We start from the raw sequence: 19,247 nt of genomic DNA on the forward strand, positions 1-19,247 counted from the left end.
TTCACACTAACTCTGTTCAGTTCAGTTGCTCAGTCGTATCCAACTCTTTGCGAGGCCACAGACTGTAGCACACCAGACTTCCCCGTCCATCATTCCCAGAGCTTGCTCAGTCTCATGTCCATTGAGTCGGTGATGCCATCAATGAGCTAATAATAATTATTATTAGTCGGTGAGCTAATAATAATTTCGCACTAACTGTAGTTTTACTATAAAGCTCAGGAAGTATATAGAAAGATAGTGAGATAAGATTATTTGGTTCAGGGTAATCCTATCGACTTTTAAAATTTCATTAAAAACACATAGTTCATAAATCATAAAATAAGAGAACTAAAGACTTTTGAATTTAGCTAAAATTCCAAGCATTTCATGTTTTAAGGAAACATTGACTATTTGCTACCCTGTGGGCTTCCCAGGTGGCATTAGTGGTAAAGAACATGCCTGCCAAAGCAGAAGACATAAGAGACTTGAATTTGACCCCTGGATCGAGAAGATCCTCCAGAGAAAGGCATGGCAACCCATTCCAGTGTTCTTGCCTGGAGAATACCATGAAAAGAGGAACAGGCTACCATCCATGGGGTCTCAAAAAGTCAGACATGACTGAAGCAACTCAGCCCACACAGGCACATCGTGTGTCATGTGTGCTCATTCAACTCTTTACACAGATTGTAACCCTCCAGGCTCCTCTGTCCATGGGATTATCCCAGCAAGAATACTGGAGTCGGTTGCCATTTCCTCCTCCTATGGCTCCTGGCTTTGCAGGTGGATTCTTTATCCACTGAGCCATCGGGGAAATCCCATTTGCTACCTTATGTAAAGCCTAAAGTATTAAGTTTCTCTCTCCCTTAACCCTACTTACCCAATCAGTCCTAAGATCTGTCAATTGTACCCCACATTAGCATCCTGAAACAAGACCTTTCTCTCCATTTCTTCTGTGATGACCTTGTCTCTAAATAACCTTTTATTTGAACTAAATGTTTCAACATATCAGTTTTTTTTTTTTTTTCTAATCAGGTCTTTCTGATTCTAGACTAACTCCTTCACTGACAAAAAAGGAATTTGTAAAAAACAATCTCAATATTTAATTCTTCTACTTCTCATGGCCTAAGGTTTTAAGTTTAACTATCTCAGGGTGGTATAAAATACACTCCATAAACAGGTCCTAAAACATCTCACTAAGTCATCTCCTGCTGCTGCTGCTGCTAAGTCACTTCAGTTGTGTCCGACTCTGTGTGACCCCATAGACGGAAGCCCCCCAGGCTCCCCCGTCCCTGGGATTCTCCGGGCAAGAACACTGGAGTGGATTGCCATTTCCTTCTCCAATGTGTGAAAGTGAAAAGTGAAAGTGAAGTTGCTCAGTTGTGTCCAACCCTTAGCGACCCCACGGACTGCAGCCTACCAGGCTCCTCCATCCATGGGATTTTCTAGGCAATAGTACTGGAGTGGCTAAATATCCCCAAAAGCAAACTGGATTCTCAGATCTGCTGAGCTCATTTCAAACTTTCATCTTTTGCACACGTGCCCTCATCCTTAAACATCCTTTTATTTTTTTCATTATTTTGAATACTGTACTTTCTCCCTTGAACATTTCTATATCTTTATTAGAGGCAGAATTTCTATCTTATTACAACTATTTATTTGTATCACTATATAGGTTATTTAAGCATAATGTTGTTATATAATATTTATTCTACTTCAACTGAGAATAGTCAACTACTTAATATACACCTAACTTTCAAAGGACATGTACTATCCTATACCTCTCTTAGCTCCTTCTCCACCGAGTCAGTTTAGTTCAGTAACACAGTCGTGTCCGACTCTTTGTGATCCCATGGACTACAACAAGCCAGGCTCCCTTGTCCATAAATAACTCCGGAAGCTTGCTCAAACTTAACATGCATTGAGTCGGTGATGCCATCCAACCATCTCATCCTCTGTCATCCCCTTCTCCTGCCTTCAATCTTTCCCAGCATCAGGGTCTTTTTAAATGAGTCAGTTCTTCGCATGAGGTGGCCAGAGTATTGGAACTTCAGCTTCAGCATCAATCCTTCCAATGAATATTCAGCACTGATTTCCTTTAGGATGGACTGGTTGGATCTTCTTGCAGTCCAAGGGACTCTCAAGAATCTTCGCTAATACCACAGATCCAAAGCATCAATTCTTAAGCTTTCAGCTTTCTTTATATTCCAACTCTCACATCCATACATGACTAGTGGAAAAACCATAGCCTTGACTAGACAGACATTTGTTGGTAAAGTAATATCTCTGCTTTTTAATATGCTATATAGGTTAGCCATAGCTTTTCTTCCAAGGAACAAGTATCTTTTAATTTCATGGCTGCAGTCACAACCTGCAGTGATTTTGGAGCCCAAGAAAATAAAGTTTGTCACTGTTTTCCCATCTATTTGTCATGAAGTGATGGGACCAGATGCCATGATCTTAGTTTTCTGAATGTTGAGCTTTAAGCCAACTTTTTCACTCTCCTCGTTCACTTTCATCAAGAGGCTCTTCAGTTCCTCTTCACTCTCTGCCATAAGGGTGGTGTCATCTGCATATATGAGGTTATTGATATTTCTCCCAGCAATCTTGATTCCAGCTGGTGCTTCTTCCAGCCCAGCGTTCCTCATGATGTCCGCTGCATATAAGTTAAATAAGCAGGGTGACAATATACAGCCTTGACATACTCCTTTCCCAATTTGGAAACAACCTGTTGTTCCATGTCCAGTTCTAAATGTTGTTTCTTGATCTGCATACAGATTTCTCAGGAGGCAGGTAAAGTGGTCTGGCATTTCCATCTCCTGAAAAATTTTCCAGTTTGTTGTTATCTACACTGTCAAAGGCTTTGGGGTAGTCAATAAAGTAGAAGTAGATGTTTTTCTGGAACTCTCTCGCTTTTTCAATGATCCAGCGGATGCTGGCAATTTGATCTCTGGTTCCTCTACCTTTTCTAAAACCAGCTTGAACATCTGGAAGTTCTTGGTTCACATACTGTTGAAGCCAGGCTTGGAGAATTTTGAGCATTACTTTGCTAGCATGCGAGATGAGGGCAACTGTGACAGAATTTGAACATTCTTTGTCATTGCCTTTCTTTGGGATTGGAATGAAAACTGACTCTGGCCAGTGATGAGTTTTTCAAATTTGCTTGCATATTGAGTACAACACTTTAACAGTATCATCTTTCAGGACTTGAAATAGCTCAGCTTGAAATAGGTCTATCAATTCCACTAGCTTTGCTTGTAGTCATGCTTCCTAAGGCCCACTTGACTTTGCATTCCAGGAGGTCTGCCTCTAGGTGACCAGTGCTCACAGCCTCATGGTTATCTGGGTCATGAAGATATTTTTTGTACAGTTCTTCTGTGTATTCTTGCCACCTTTTCTTTATATCTTCGGCATCTGTTAGGTTCATACTGTTTCTGTCTTTATTGGGCCCATCTTTGCATGAAATAACCCCTTGGTATCTCTGATTTTCTTGAGGAAATCTTTAATTTTTCCCATTCTTTTGTTTTCCTCTATTTCTTTGCAATGATCACTGAGGAAAGCTTCCTTACCTCTCCTTGCTATTCTTTGGAACTCTGCATTCAGATGGGTGTATCTTTACTTTTCTTTTTTGCCTTTAGCTTCTCTTCTTTTCTCAACTATTTGAAAGGCTTCCTCAGTCAACCATTTTGCCTTTTTCCCTTTCTTTTTCTTGGGGATGGTCTTAATCACTGCCTCCTGTACAATGTCATGAACCTCTGTCCATAGTTCTTCAGGCTCTTTGTGTATCCGATCTAACCCCTTGAATCTATTTGTCATTTCCACTGTATAATCATAAGAGATTTGATTTAGATCATACCTGAATGGTCTAGTGGTTTTCCCTACTTTCTTCAATTCAAGGCTGAATTTGGCAATAAGGAGTTCATGATCTTAGCCACAATTAGCTCCCAGTTGTTTTTGCTGACTGTATAAAGTTTTTCCATCTTCGACTGCAAAGAATATAATCAATCTGATTTCAGTATTGACCATCTGATGATGCCATATGTAGAGTTGTCTCTTGTGTTGTTGGAAGAAGGTGTTTGCTATGACCAGTGTGTTCCCTTGGCAAAACTCTGTTAACTTTTGCCCTGCTTCATTTTGTACTCCAAGGCTAAATTTGCCTGTTATTCCAGGTATCTCTTGACTTCCCACTTTTTTTTTTGTCCTTCCAGACAGGTGGTTCTAACAAAGCCTTAACCACTAGCAGGCATAAAGTTTATTCATATATTTACTAGTATTCATTGGATATAAGCACTGTGAAGAGTTTGTGTTTGATGCCACTGATTCAGTATCTAAGTTAAGTGGATATAAATTCTGCTCTCAATAAATTTACAGTCAACACAGTAATAGACAGTGACAACAAGATTGCAATAAAATATAGCTTTTTTTTGGGAAATTAATAAAATGCCACAAAGTAATGATAAGCCTTAAAGAAAAAAAAAAAAAGAACAGAAAACAAGAAATCAGAGATAAAACTTACATTAGGGACCAAACGAAATGTGTTATACTTTATTGTAAACTGTTGGCAACAGATAATCTTGTGATGCATTAACAAGGAATTGCTCATATTGGAGGACAAACAATATCCTGAACAAGTATTATTTTGGATCTTCTATAGAGTTCTGAAATCTGAATTAAATGCTATACAGAGTGGATCAAAAAACAAGGCCCAGTTATATATTGTTTACTAGAAACCTACCTTCAATAGAGACACATATAGATTAAAAGTATAGGAATGGAAAAGATAAACTATATATCACTAATCAAAAGAAAGCAAGAGTAATTATATTAATTTTAGACACAGAAGACTTCAGAACAAAGAAAGTTATCAGAGATAGAGAGAGATATTCTACACTGATTACGGGGTCAATGGTCCAAGAAGAAACAATAGCTCTTGATGTCTATGTGTCTAACACAGAACATCAAGCTGCACAAGACAAAAGGTGATATAACTGAAAGAAGAAATGGAGTAATCAATTATAATAACATAGTTGGAAAGTTTAATACCCTTCTACCAGAAATTGAGAGATCTAGCTGCACAAACAGAGAAGGAAATGGCACCCCACTCCAGTACTCTTGCCTGGAAAATCCCATGGAGAGAGGAGCCTGGTAGGTTACAGTCCATGGGATCGCGAAGAGTCCAACACGACTGAGTGACTTCACTTTCACTTTTCACTTTCATGTATTGGAGAAGGAGATGGCAACCCACTCCAGTGTTCTTGCCTGGAGAATCCCAGGGACGGCGGAGCCTGGTGGGCTGCCATCTATGGGGTCGCACAGAGTCGGACACGACTGAAGCGACTTAGCAGCAGCAGCAGCAGCAGCTGCACAAAATTAGTAAAGACATATTTGAACACAACAGCATTATCAATCAAGTAGACTTAATTGACTTCTATACACTATTTTATCAAACAGCAGATTATACATTCTTCTCACATGGAATATTCACAAAAACAGACCACCTTCTGGGGCATAAAACACACCTAAACAACTTAGAAGAATAGAATTATAGAATTATACAATATCAGCCCTTAGAACAGAGTTAAATTAAACTAGACATCAATAACAGAAAGATTTCTGTAAAGTTTTTTAAAAATGGAGAATAAACTACACATTTCAAAATATAATGAGTCAATGGTGCTATCTCGAAGAAAATTTTAAAATATTTTGAACTAAATAAAGCACAACTCATCAAAATATGTAGGATGCAGCAAAAGCAGTTCTCATAGAGAAATTTTTAACACAATGCAAATACTAGAAAAGGAGAAAAATATAAAATCAAATCATCTAAGATTCCACCTTGGAAAACTAGAAGAGGAAGAGCAATTTAATTACAAAGCAAGTAAAAGAAAGAAATAATAAAAATGAGAGTCAAAACCAGTGAAATTGAAAACAATAACAAAATATGAACAAGATCTAAATGAGAAAAGCTACAAAATTTTGATGATACATCAAAGTACTAAATAATTGAGAAATATTCCATTTTTACAGATAGAAAGACTCATTATTGCCAGGATGTAAGGTTGTTCAACCAATTCATTCTAAAGGAGATCAATCCTGCTGTTCATTGAAAGGACTGATGCTAAAGCTGAAACTCCAATACTTTGGCCACTTCATGTGACGAGTTGACTCACTGGAAAAGACTCTGATGCTGGGAGGGATTGGTGGCAGGAAGAGACAGGGACGACAGAGAATGAGATGGCTGGACGGCATCACCGACTCTATGGACATGAGTCTGAGTGAACTCCAGGAATTGGTGATGGACAGGGAGGCCTGGCGTGCTGTGATTCATGCGGTCACAAAGAGTTGGACACGACTGAGCGACTGAACTGAACTGAACAGAAGGTTGTCCAAACTTGATATACAGCTTCAACTTTCCCAGTTAAAAATCCCAGGAAATTACTTTGTGAATTTCATCAAACTGATTTTAAAATTTATAACAAGAGGCAAAAGGCCCAGAATAGCCAACTCAACGTTAAGTGAGTAAAACAAAGTTGGCGAACTGACACTCAGACTTCAAGACTTACTATAAAGCTACAGTAGTCAAGATAATGTAATTTTTCTGATAGAAAAAACAAATAGATCAATGAAAGCGTATAGAGAGCCCTGAAGTAAATCCACGTAAGTATAACAAAGGCAATACAATAGAATAAAGACAGTATTTTAAACAAATTGTACTAGAACAAGAAATTCACAAGAAAAAAGTGAATCTAAACACAAACCTTACACCCTTTATAATAATTAACTCAAAATATATCATTATCAAAATGCAAAACTATGAAACTCCTAGAAGAGAACATTAAGAAAGGTTAGATGACAGCTGGGTAGGGCAATGGCTTTTTAGCTACCACATCAAAAGAATGATGCATGAAAAAAAAATGATATGCTGTACTTCATTAAAATTAAAAACTTTCACTCCACAAAATACAGTGTTAAGGAAATGAGAAGACAAGCCAAACCAGGAGAAAGTATCTGCAAAGACATATCTAATAAAGAATTATTCTTCAAAAAACATTTGAAACAAAAATAACCTGATGAAAAAATGGGCAAAAGACCTTAACAGATACCTCACCAAAGAAGATAGAAAGCTGGCAAGTAAGCATATATGAAAAGATGCTCAACATATCATCAGGGAAATACATATGAAAATGAGATACTACTACACACCTATTAAAATGGTTAACAGCCAAATAGTGCCAAAACTGTGAAGGAAGAATTTTCATTCATTGTGATGATAATGCAAGATAGCTCAGTCTCTTTGGAAGACAGTTTATTAGTTTATTATACAACTAGGCATACTCATACTATATGATCCATTTATATTCCTTTGTATTTACCGTAAGAGGCTGAAAACATATCAACATCTTAGGTAAATATGATATCATCATGTTATCATATCAGCATGAAAACTTGACCTGATTGTCTATACAGATTAATTCACAGTTACCAAAACTGGGAACCAATCATTAGATCTTTCAGTAGATGAATGGATAAATAAAGTGTGATACATTCAAACAATGGAATATTATTCAGGGCTTAAATGACATAAGCTATCAAGCCATGAAGGACATGGAGGGTATGCAAATATATAATACTAAGTGAAGGAAGTCAACCTGGAAAGACTAAAAACTGTATAATTCCAATTATATGACATTCTGGGAAAAGCAAAACTAAGGAACTAGTGAAAATTTAGTGGTTGCCAGAGTTTAGGGGAAAGGCAGTGATGAATAGGTGGAGCACAGAGAAATTTTCGGGCATGAAACTACTTCACGAGATACTATTTATATATGTATTATACACCTTTTTAAAGTGAACAATGAAATGAAATAGAGAAAAACAGTAGAAAAAATGGAAAAGACTAGAGATCTCTTCAAGAAAATTAGAGATACCTATCTTAGATTTCATGCAAAGATAGGCACAATAAAGGACAGACACAACACGCAACTAACAGAAGCAGAAGATATTAAGAAGAGGTGGCAGGAATACACGAACTATACAAAACAAACAAACAAAAATATGCTTAATGACCTGGATAACCAAGAAAGTGTGATCACTCACATAGAGCCAGACATCCTGGAATGTGAAGTCAAGTGGGACTTAGGAAGAATTACTTTGAACAAAACTAGTAGTGGTGATGGAATTCTAGCTGAGCTATTTCAAACCTAAAAGATGATGCTGTTAAAGTGCTGCACTCAATATGCCAGCAAATTTGGAAAGCTCAGCAGTGGCCACAGGACTGGGAAAGGTCAGTTTTCATTACAATTCCAAAGAAAGGCAATGCCAAAGAATGTTCAAACTACCATACAATTGTGCTCATTTCACATGCTAGCAAGGTAATGCTCAAAATCCTTTGAGCTTGGCTTCAACAGTACATGAACCAAGAACTTACATGTGTACAAGTTAGCTTTAGAAAAGACAAAGGAATTAGAGATCAAATTGTGAACATTGGCTGGATCATAGAAAAGGCAAGGGGGATTCAAAAAAAAAAAAAATCTGCTTCTGCTTCACTGACTACCTTAAAACCTTTAACTGTGTAGATCACAACAAATTGTGGAATATTCTTAAAGAGATGGGAATACCAGATAATCTTACCTGTCTTTTGTGAAACCTGTATGCAGGCCAACAAGCAACAGTTAGAACTGGACAGGGAACAATGGACTGGTTCCAAATTGGGAAATGAGTACATCAAGGCTGCATATTGTTACTCTGCTTATTTAACTTATATGCAGAGTACATCGTGCAAAATGCTAGGCTGGATGACTTACAAGTTGGACTCAAGAATGCAGGGAGAAATATCAGTAACCGGGCTTCCCTGGTGGCTCAGAGGTTAAAGCGTCTGCCTCCAATGCGGGAGACCCAGGTTCCATCCCTGGGTAGGGAAGATCCCCTGGAGAAGGAAATGGTAACCCACTCCAGTATTCTTGCCTGAAGAATCCTATGGACGGAGAAGCCTGGTAGGCTACAGTCCACAGGGTCGCAAAGAGTCGGACACGACTGAGCGACCGAACGGAACGGAAGATATGCAGATGACACCAACCTTATGGCAGAAAGCAAAGAGCCTCTGGATGAGGGTGAAAGAAGAGAGTGAAAAAGTTGACTTAAAACTCAACATTCAATAAAGTAAGATCACGGCAACGAGTCCCATCACTTCACGGCAAACAGATGGGGAAAAAGTGGAAACAGTGACAGATTTTATTTTCTTGAGCTCAAAATCACTGTGGATGGTGACTGCAGCCATGAAATTAAAAGATGCTTGCTCCTTAGAAGAATGACTATCACAAAACCTAGACAGCATATTAAAAAAGCAGAGATATCACTTTGCCAACAAGGGTCCGTGTAGTCAAAGCTATAGTTTTTCTAGTAATCATGTATGGATGTGACTTTAGGACCATAAAGAAGACTGAGCACCGAAGAGATGATACTTTAGAATTGTGGTGTTGGAGAAGACTCTTGAGAGTAACTTGTACAGCAAAGAGATCAAACCAGTCAATTCTAAAGGAAATCAACCCTGTATATTCACTGGAAGGACTGAAGCTGAAACCAATATTTTGGACACCTGATGCAAAGAGCTGATTCATTGGAAAGGACCCTAATATTGGGAAAGATTGAGGGCAGAAGAAAGGGGCAACAAAGGATGAGATGGTTGGACTATCACCTACTCAAAGACATGAGTTTGAGCAAACTATGGGAGATAGTGAAGGACAGGGAAGCCTGCTGTGCTGCAGTTCACGGGGTCACAAAGAGTCAGACAGAACTTAGTGATTGAACAACAACAAAACATGCACCTACCAAATAACCCAAGTAATCTAATTCTAAGTACTTAACTAAGACAAATAAAAATAAATTCCCACACAAAATGGGCATGATTGTTCACAAGAGCTTTGTATGCAGTAGCCAAAGTATAGAAACAATCCAAATGCTTTCTAGCAGAATAGATGGATTAAGAAACTGTGTTTTATTCACACATTAAAAAACTGCTCAGAAAAAAAAGCTAAATAAAGATACATAAGAAAACATGGATAAGATTCAAAAATGGTATGCTGAATAACAAGTAGCCAAACTTAAGAGAATGCATACAGTACAATTCCATTTACAAAAATTCTGTAACATATAAGTTGTGGTGATAAAACATAAATTAGAGATTACCTGGAGTTTAAGATGGGGAAAGGATGGATCATAAAAATACAGGAGGAAAATTTCTCTGGGTGTGATGACAATAATTTCAGAGGTATATATAAATATATACATATATATATGTGAGTTTGTGTGTGCATCCGTGTGTGTGTGCTGTCACATCCAACTCTTTGCCACCCTATGAACTGTAGCCCACCAGAGACTTTCTGTCCATGGGATTATCCAGGCACTAACGCTGCAGTGGTTTGCCATTTCCTCCTCCAAGGGATCTTCCTGACCCAGGTATTAAACCCACATCTCTGATATCTGCATTGGCAGGTAGATTCTTTACCAATGAACTACCTGGGAATCCTCATATATGTATACACATATATGTATATGTCACAACTGATTAAATAGTACACTTTTGATATTTTTATATTATTGTACTTCAATTATACCTCAATAAATAGGAAAAAAAGTCTCAAAGACTCTGACAAAAGTGCATCTAGACTGGGAAAGATGGATAAATGTGAAAGTTGTTCTGTAGGAAAACTGTATCTACTAGCATACAATCTTTTTAAGTATGAACCTTGGAGATCATATGCAGTTTAAAGGGACATGGGACTTCCCTAAGGGTCCATTGCAGAGGACACGAGTTCAACCCCAGTCTGGAGGACTGCACATGTCAAGGACAACAGAGCCCGTCACCATTACTGAGGTTCTGCTCCAGAGCCCATGAGCCACAACTATTGAGCCCATGGGCTGCAATTACTGAAACCCATGATAATGCCCAAGAGACCATGCCTTGCAACAAGAGAAGCCACCACAATGAGAAGCCTGCACACCCCAGTGAAGAGTAGCCCTGGCTCACCACAACTGGAGAAAGGCCAGGAACATCAATAAAGAACAGTGCAGCCAAAAATAGTTAAAATAAGTACATTTAAGAAAAAAAAACAATATTCTTAGCAAAAAAAAAAAAGATATACAGAATCGTAATCTGTCTAGTACTAGTACTTCAAGCACTTTACATGCATAAATTCAATTTTTTAAAAATGCTAAAGAGAGAGATTATATTACTGTTCTCATCTGAAGACTAAGAAATTAAAACTTACAAAAAGTAATTACACAGAGAAACATGATTAAGCTATGTATTAGGATTCAAAATCAGGTTTTTCTCATTCCAAAATCAATTCGTATATTTACTCTGCCATTCTAAAAGTATATAATCTGAATTATGGGTCTACATATTCATTTTGGCATTTTTATATACACTAATTTTGTCATACTTTAAAAAATATTTTTAGTTTTGCTTTTATCTATTTAATGTTGAATTCTTAAAACTCTGCAGATTGCAATTCAAATATTGCATATTAGAATTTTTTTCAGATAAACAGCTGAAGTTACTTCAAAGTTTAGAATATGGTTTATGCATTAGATTGCTAATGTTTAATCAGAGAAAATAATGATAAATTTTGCTTCCAGTACCTCTGTCTTTGGTAGTTTACTAGATGCCTCTTCGCTAGATATATTTTGGTTAGTAGTGGTTGAAGACACATGGAAATATTTTAGGGAATCATTTTTATATATTTTAATTACTGATACTATAATCAGCCTATGAAACATAGAGGTGCTTATTACATATTTTTTAATATGTAACGTTGCTGCTGCTGCTAAGTCACTGCAGTCGTGTCCGACTCTGTGCGACCCCATAGACGGAAGCCCTCCAGGCTCCCCGTCCCTGGGATTCTCCAGGCAAGAACACTGGAGTGGGTTGCCATTTCCTTCTCCAATGTGTGAGAGCGAAAAGTGAAAGTGAAGTCGCTCAGTCGTGTCCGACCCTTAGCGACCCCACGGCCTGCAGCCTGCCAGGCTCCTCCATCCATGGGATTTTCTAGGCAAGAGTACTGGAGTGGCTTGCCATTGCCTTCTCCGATATGTAACGTTAGGTTCAATTATTTATTTTGGAAAAAAAAAAAAAAAGAAGCTTACTGTGATAGTCTGTAACTACACTTTAAAAAATCTAAACTGGACCCCAGTAAGTATGAGTGTGGTATATGGAAAAGAAGGTGGAATGTAATCTGGTTTTACATGTGTGTTAGGGTAGGGGGAATAAAAAATAAAAATTAAATGACATTCACCTAGAAGTAAGTTCAGGTAAAAATAGAAGTCTCAGTGCTATGAAATGGTATGAAAAAGAAATCTAATCAATGTATATGTGTGTGTGTGTGTGTGTGTGTGTGTGTGTGTGTTAGTTGCTCAGTGGTTTAGTTGCTTAGTGGTGTCCAACTCTTTGCCGACCCCATGGATTGTGGAGCCAGCCAGGCTCCTCTGTCCATGGAATCTCCAGGCAAGAATACTGAAGTGGGTGGTCATTCCCTTCTCCAGGTGATTTTCCTGTCCCAGGTATGAATCCTGGGTCTTCTGCACTGCAGGTGAATTCTTTACAGTCTGAGTCACTGGGGAAGCCCAATCAATGTGTACATATATCAAATATTATCTTTCAGAAACAGTAAATTTTGAGAATTAATTAATAAATATTAATATTATATATTTCCTCATATGTTTTGATCATTTATGGCAAAAATAATCTACTCAATTTCCATCGTTTAACTTACACAAGCTCTGTGAATATGTACAATGATAGATTAAGCTGATGTATGAAATGAAACCTTCAACTGATGTATTTCTTCCATATTACTCATATGTTCTAGGAAAATAAGGTGCTGTGTATTACAAAAATAGATTTAGCTATTGAAACTGATGTTCATAAACAGTTTAATTTTAAAATAGAATTCTGTAAGCCTAAAAATTAAATTATTTATAATATTCATTCATCTAATAAGTAAATATTCATTTATCATTTGTGTGCAATCAGTGCATGATATTAGTATATCTGAGACTTTATTATTACATATTGTCTGAATCAGTTTGTCATTAATTTAATGTGATATAATGTGTTAAAACATTTTGTTTAGAGTCAAAGACATGGGTATATACTAGTGTAGAAACTCAGAAACAGAATCCCAAATATCTGAAATGTCGCAAATAATAGTTCTATTTGAAATTATGCCATTGATTATATAACTAAGCACAGAAATGCAGTAGTCTACTGGCCCTCTGAATTTCCACTGTGGTTTTTGAAAACACATACTATGTGTGCGTACATATCTCTATATATGTATCAGCAGAATGCAGCAAATGTATTTCCATGTAAAACTTGTCTATTAAATAAAAAATATTTTACAGCTTTACTTTGTTACACTTTGAAAACTAAGTTATTAAAAAGTGGTATAAAAACAATCATCAAAGTAATGACTGAATAGCTCAGGAGTGCACCCTTTCATGGAGTCAAATGTGTTTGTTCCATTAATAATTGACTAAATGAAAATCAAAACAAGAGTTACCAGATACAATGATGGAAGGAGTGAAATAAATAATGTGATTATCATAATTGGCCAATTATAACTGGAAAGGCGTTTTTAACCATTACCTTCACACTGAAATAGTGATTTTTACAAATATAGTTTGTCTTTTGGAGTATCTCTATTTTACCTTGGAAATACACACACAAAAAAAAATCTGACTTGTACATTTCATTAACTTAATCTCTGAGAGAAGGAAGTGAAGAAAATGTTCTTTTCTCCAAAGAAAACAATGTAAAATACTAAGAGGAAAGCCATTTTCCTTTCCTGAGAGAATAGCATGCCAGTGTTTAAATCAATCAATCTCTATTAAAGCTTCCCAGGTTTTATTGTCACCACTGTCTACTCATTCTCTTACTGAACAATAGAAAACATCACTGCTATACACAAAGGGGAAGAAAGTAGGTCACCCTTTAAAGTTTACAACTTTGCTTTATAGCATATATGGATTATTGCTGTTATTAACTCCACTCATCTGAATTAATAATATTCAGCAAAAATAAAGTTCGATTTATTTTACCTCAAAAACTTCTTCATCCAAAATCCTTGTCCCGAAAACCATAATTCCATTGGTGTCAACGATTGCTTTCTCACTTCTGTCAAGTGGTTTTGTAGTTTTCTTCTTACAATCAACAATCATTGTCACAGTTTTCTTCTCCACGCTGATTGCTACCCGATGCCACCTTAAAAAGCCAAATAATTCTGTAAGTTCCAAGGATGTTGTCAAACCATTATTCATGTAAAAGTACAATGTATTTTAAATTATACAAATGATCTTGTTATACAAAATGTAGGCTTATTTATTAATCAATCAGTTAACAAGCAGTGGTATCCAGAGCAGTGGTAAGTACTCAAAAAGTCACACAGCCCTGTAAAATGCACAGCAGGATTGGCTGTCTGTGCTGATAAGGAAGTGCCCATCCTCTGCTTCACTTTGTGCTGAAACAATAGCTTGATCTCACCATTCCTGATGAGGCTATTTGATAGAGATTAGGGGTGGGATCACACAGAGTCTGACACGACTGAAGTGATTTAGCAGCAGCAGCAGCAGCAGCAAGGGTGGGATATGGGATAAGTAATAGTTTCTATGTACATAAATGCTTTTTTCCAATGTGGAATTTCACTTAAATGAATTCTGCTTGAGAGATCCCCTGAGATAGGCTCTAAAAGGGTATATCTACTAATTGAATGAATGCTCCATCTGGAGCAATTGAATGTTTAATTGCAAGACACAATGTGCTTCTCTGTCTTTATTCACATTTATTTCAAGCGCTTTCGTTTTCTTTTTCCACTTTAATTTCAAGACAGTTATATTTCACTACTGTGGGCAGGATCCAAGACTGAGACACAATATCTCTCCTTTCCAGAGTTGGCAAGAAGTAGGAACACTGAAAGAAAGCATAGTCAATGCATGTGTGGCTTGAGAGTCTCAATTCACTCTGAAGCTACTGCTCCAGCTAATTCAAGGCAGTGATGACAGGCTTTGCGGTGGGGGTGGGGATGGGTTGGGAGTGGGGATAAGGTGGGGGGGGAGTAGGAGTGGAGATGTGGCCAGTCCTTTGGAAATACAAATACCCTAATCAAAATTGTAAAATGGTGGGTTTTATTAACAGTATCTTGTGCTAACATAAACAACTAAATGAAGCTCACTTGGATTTTGCAAACCACTCTTATTTTTCCAAATGAAAAGTGCTAAATTAATATTCCAGAAGTTTCTAGGACTATATCCATAAAATAAAGTACCCAAAGAGTTGCAGGAGCCTTTCAAAAATCTGTTTCATGTGACTTGGCATGGCAACTGATGAGGACCAAGTATATTTCCATATACACTTAATCTTTGGTCTTTCCATAGCAATTTCAACTAGCATAGGCGTCTGCTTGGTTTGAATTGCACAAAGATTTATATTAGGAGGCACTTAATACTGTGAGAGTAAAATTTACACATGTTTCTGCCAAGAAGCCTGTGTCTTCAATTAAACCCTCTCCACTACTGTGGGCATGTGCTTTTCATTAACATAAAATAAAAATGATTTCTTTCAATTGTTTAAAGTTGATTAGGACTCTAAACTTGAATTTTGTTGAATTAATTTAAGGTCTGATAATAATATGTCATAATCATGGTGTCACATATAATGTTCAAAATACTAAATTAACCTTAAATTTTGGAAACATTCTTAATTATCCTCTTTCTGTCATACTACACATTCATATCATCAGGAAATCTGGCAATCCTTTATTCACAGGATATTCAGGGTTCAAATCGCACAGTTTTGACCAGGTAACCATGTCTCTCTCCTAGACTCCTAACTGGTCCCTGCTCCCACTCTGATGCAACCAGAGTGGCCATTTTAAAATATGAGTCATATAAAGTTTCTCTCTAGCTAAAAGCTAACCTGATGCTCCCAGTAAAAGCTGAAGTCCTTACTTTGCCTAACCCTGCCTCTCTTCTATCTCATGTCCAAATTTCTGCTTTCTGATTCCCAATACTCCAGCCACACTTCTGCCTCTTTCTTGTTCCTTTCACATATTCACTTTGCCAGGAATGCTCTTCCTCCATAACCCCACATGCTCACTCCCTGGCTTCCAATGTCTTTGCTCAAGGCAACCATGCCAAAGAGGACTGCTGTATCTAAAACAATCTAAAACATTATACCCTACATTCCTTACTTTGATATATTTTTATTCATAGAATTATCATCACTTTTCATATTAAGGACAATGATGTAAATTACTTGTGAAAGCCCAGTTTTTTCCTGGGTTTGAGAGGCAGTTTTTCCATGGTTCTGACAATGGTAATCTGAGTGTGAATTTTTTTTTTTCATCTGAACATCTATTTCTTTCTTATGTCTATAATCAAATATTTGTGATAAATCTTTTTAGTAGCCTAAAATCAGCAATAAAATATCAAGTAAATTTCACATTTATTTGTCTTTAGCTGCTCCCGAAATGATGGGGAGCAAAACAATATTAAACAATAGTCACAATACAGAATTCAGCATGATTTTCATAAGAGAGTGGCTGTTACTGGACAATCTGACTACCTGAGTTCAAACCTCACCTTTGCCACTTTCCAAATGCAAGTTATTTAAACGCCCAGTACCTCACTTCCCTTATCTGTAAAATGGGTTTATTAATATTATTTTCTTCAAAGAGTTGTGAAAAATTAAATAAGTTAACTATGAAGTGTTCACAACAGTATACAGCACATATTGAGTATTATATAAAACTTCCTATGATTGTCAATATTAATATTATTAGTGCATGCATGCGTGCTAAGTCGCTTCAGTCGTGTCCAACTCTTTGCAATCCTGTGAACTGTAGCCCACCAGGCTCCTCTGTCCATGGAATTCTCCAGGTAAGAATACTGGAGTGGGTTGCCATCACTTCTCCAGGGGATCTTTCCAATTCAGGAATCGAACCCAAGTCTCTTATGTCTCCAGCTTTGACTGGCGGGTTCTTTACTGCTAGCTCCATCTGAGGAAGTCAAATCAGATCATTCTTTTGCTCAAAACAACTACAGTGACTTCGTATTCACTCGGAATAAAATCCAAAGAGTTTACAATCACTTATAATCCAATGTATTATGGGCTTCCCTGGTGGCTCAGTGGAAAAGAATCCTCCTGCCAATGAAGGAGACATGGGTTTCATCCCCGGGTCAGAAAGATCCCCTAAAGAAGAAAATGGCAACCCACTCCAGTGTTCTTGCCTGGGAAATCCCATGGACAGAGGTGCCTGGCCATCTACATTGGGTTGCAAAAGAGTAGGATAGGACTTAGTGACTAAACAACAACACAAAGTGTTATACCATTTGCCCTCCCGCTGCTTCTCCATCCTCAATCTTTCACTCTGTTCCTGACACACTGGCATCCTTGATGTTGCTTAGGTCAAATTAGTCACAGTCAGAATCAGAGGCTGTGCATTTGTTTTTCCTTTGTGTGGAATAGTATCCTTTTTAATTATTAGCAGTGGCATGCACCCTACCAGGTTTGCATGTCACCTTTTTAGTAAGACTATCCCTGACCTCACTCCTTAAAATTGCACTCCCCACCATTATACCCTAGTCTCTTCATTGCTATTATTTCTCCCTGTCACTTACCGCCATCTGAGAAACTATTCATTAGTAACTTTTTATCATTCACTGCTTGTCTACCCAGATTGTAATCTATGTAAGATTAGGTATTTTATTGTTTTGTTCATTTCTGCATCACCGCTCCCTAGAAAAACTGCATCACACTTTGTAAATATTTGCTGAATGACCAAATGAAGGAACTGCAACATTGTATTATTGTGTTACTTACTTTCCATCTGCAATGTTAACAGTTCTAAAGAGCGGATAGTCTTCTGGGGCAGGTTTTCCAGTGTGGTCTTCATAAAGGAAAACAGGTGATCTCCCAACCTCAACACCAATTTGCTGAATACCATGCTCATTATATATAGATAAAAGGAAAGACTGAATTCCTTTTTTGGGTTTTATTGTAAATAATATTGAAAAATCTTCTGGAAAAGTTCCCCCTGAAAACAGAATGCCAAAGAGTCAGAAATTCCAAACTATTCCTGGATCACCCTATTATTTTTTAGCTTACCAATGTGGTCTTAACCAGTAACCGAAGTTCAAACAGTAATAACAATACTGACTTAAAAAAAAGTGGGGAGGTTATTCTATTAATCTTTATCTGCAATAATTGTTGAAGCTGTATTCAAACTTCGCCACCACTCATTTAAAGCACAAGGATTATGTAAAATTGAATGCATAATTAGGAAACGAGATCATGGTTACAATTCAATATCAAACACACAATAGGCACTTTTAGAACACTTAAGATGAAATTCTGGTGTACAATTTGTATTTTCTGCTTTTGTCTAATCTGTGCTGTCTATCCTCTCTTTAAAGAGGCATTGTAAGGACACAACATATGATGGTACTCTTTTAGTCATCTCTTCAAAAGCTAAAGGTTTTCTGAGCATTTTTTTTCTATCACACATGAAGTTTCACTAATAAAAACTTATGTCATTAAAATCAGAACTGTTAGATACTTGGTTAATTTTTTTTTTCTTTTCCCTCTCATCATCATATCCCAAATATCCAGCATGGGGCCAGAGATACATAAGTTCTTAGTAAGCATTTCTTACATAAATATAGAAATTAAATTGTTACCACAATATATCTCAGATATTTAAGCAATGACTATTGTGCATTTTTTTACCAAAAACACTGCATATAAGTTTGTGGGTTCTATTTTTCAAAAATAAGTTTACATATATATTTTATTTAATCCTTTTACTACCCTGGGATATAAGTAAAGTAGGTATTGTTATTTGAAGGATGAGATTATTTAAATTAAAACTTTTACACATGCAAAACTGGTGTATACGTGCATGCATAAGCCAATGCCAATAGATTCCATATTCAGTCCATCCAATCCATACACTATTATGTACGGCAGTAAATAATAAAAATACTATAAATATGAATGCCATGAATTCAAATTCAGAAGACTATAGAAGACTTTAAGTTTTAATTCGAAGAATTTATAGAAGTGAGAGGGATACTTATACATAAAGATATTATGTTAAGTCAATTAATTAGAATACTATTTATAATCATAAAACATTAAGATGGCCTGTAATGGTTGGGACTGGTTAAATGAAATTTTAAAAAAATGTGCAGTGAAATTCTATGCAGCCACTTAAAATAAT

General features: G+C 36.8%; 1 protein-coding gene across 1 annotated transcript in view; it reads right to left on the bottom strand.

Annotated features, from left to right (window-relative positions):
- The window catches only part of COL11A1 (collagen type XI alpha 1 chain), a 223,414-nt gene that overhangs the window by 171,267 nt on the left and 32,900 nt on the right, over window positions 1-19,247 (bottom strand). Inside the window, exons 3-4 of the mRNA XM_055403175.2 lie at window positions 17,849-18,062; window positions 14,071-14,233 (exon numbers count right to left, since the gene is read on the bottom strand). Of these exons, the coding sequence (XP_055259150.1) occupies window positions 14,071-14,233; window positions 17,849-18,062 (377 nt within the window). The remainder of the gene's footprint in view (window positions 1-14,070; window positions 14,234-17,848; window positions 18,063-19,247) is intronic.

The sequence above is a fragment of the Moschus berezovskii genome, chromosome 4, assembly GCF_049115385.1.
Source record: "Moschus berezovskii isolate FMDL1 chromosome 4, NW_MosBer_1.0, whole genome shotgun sequence".
Lineage (NCBI taxonomy): Eukaryota > Metazoa > Chordata > Mammalia > Artiodactyla > Moschidae > Moschus > Moschus berezovskii.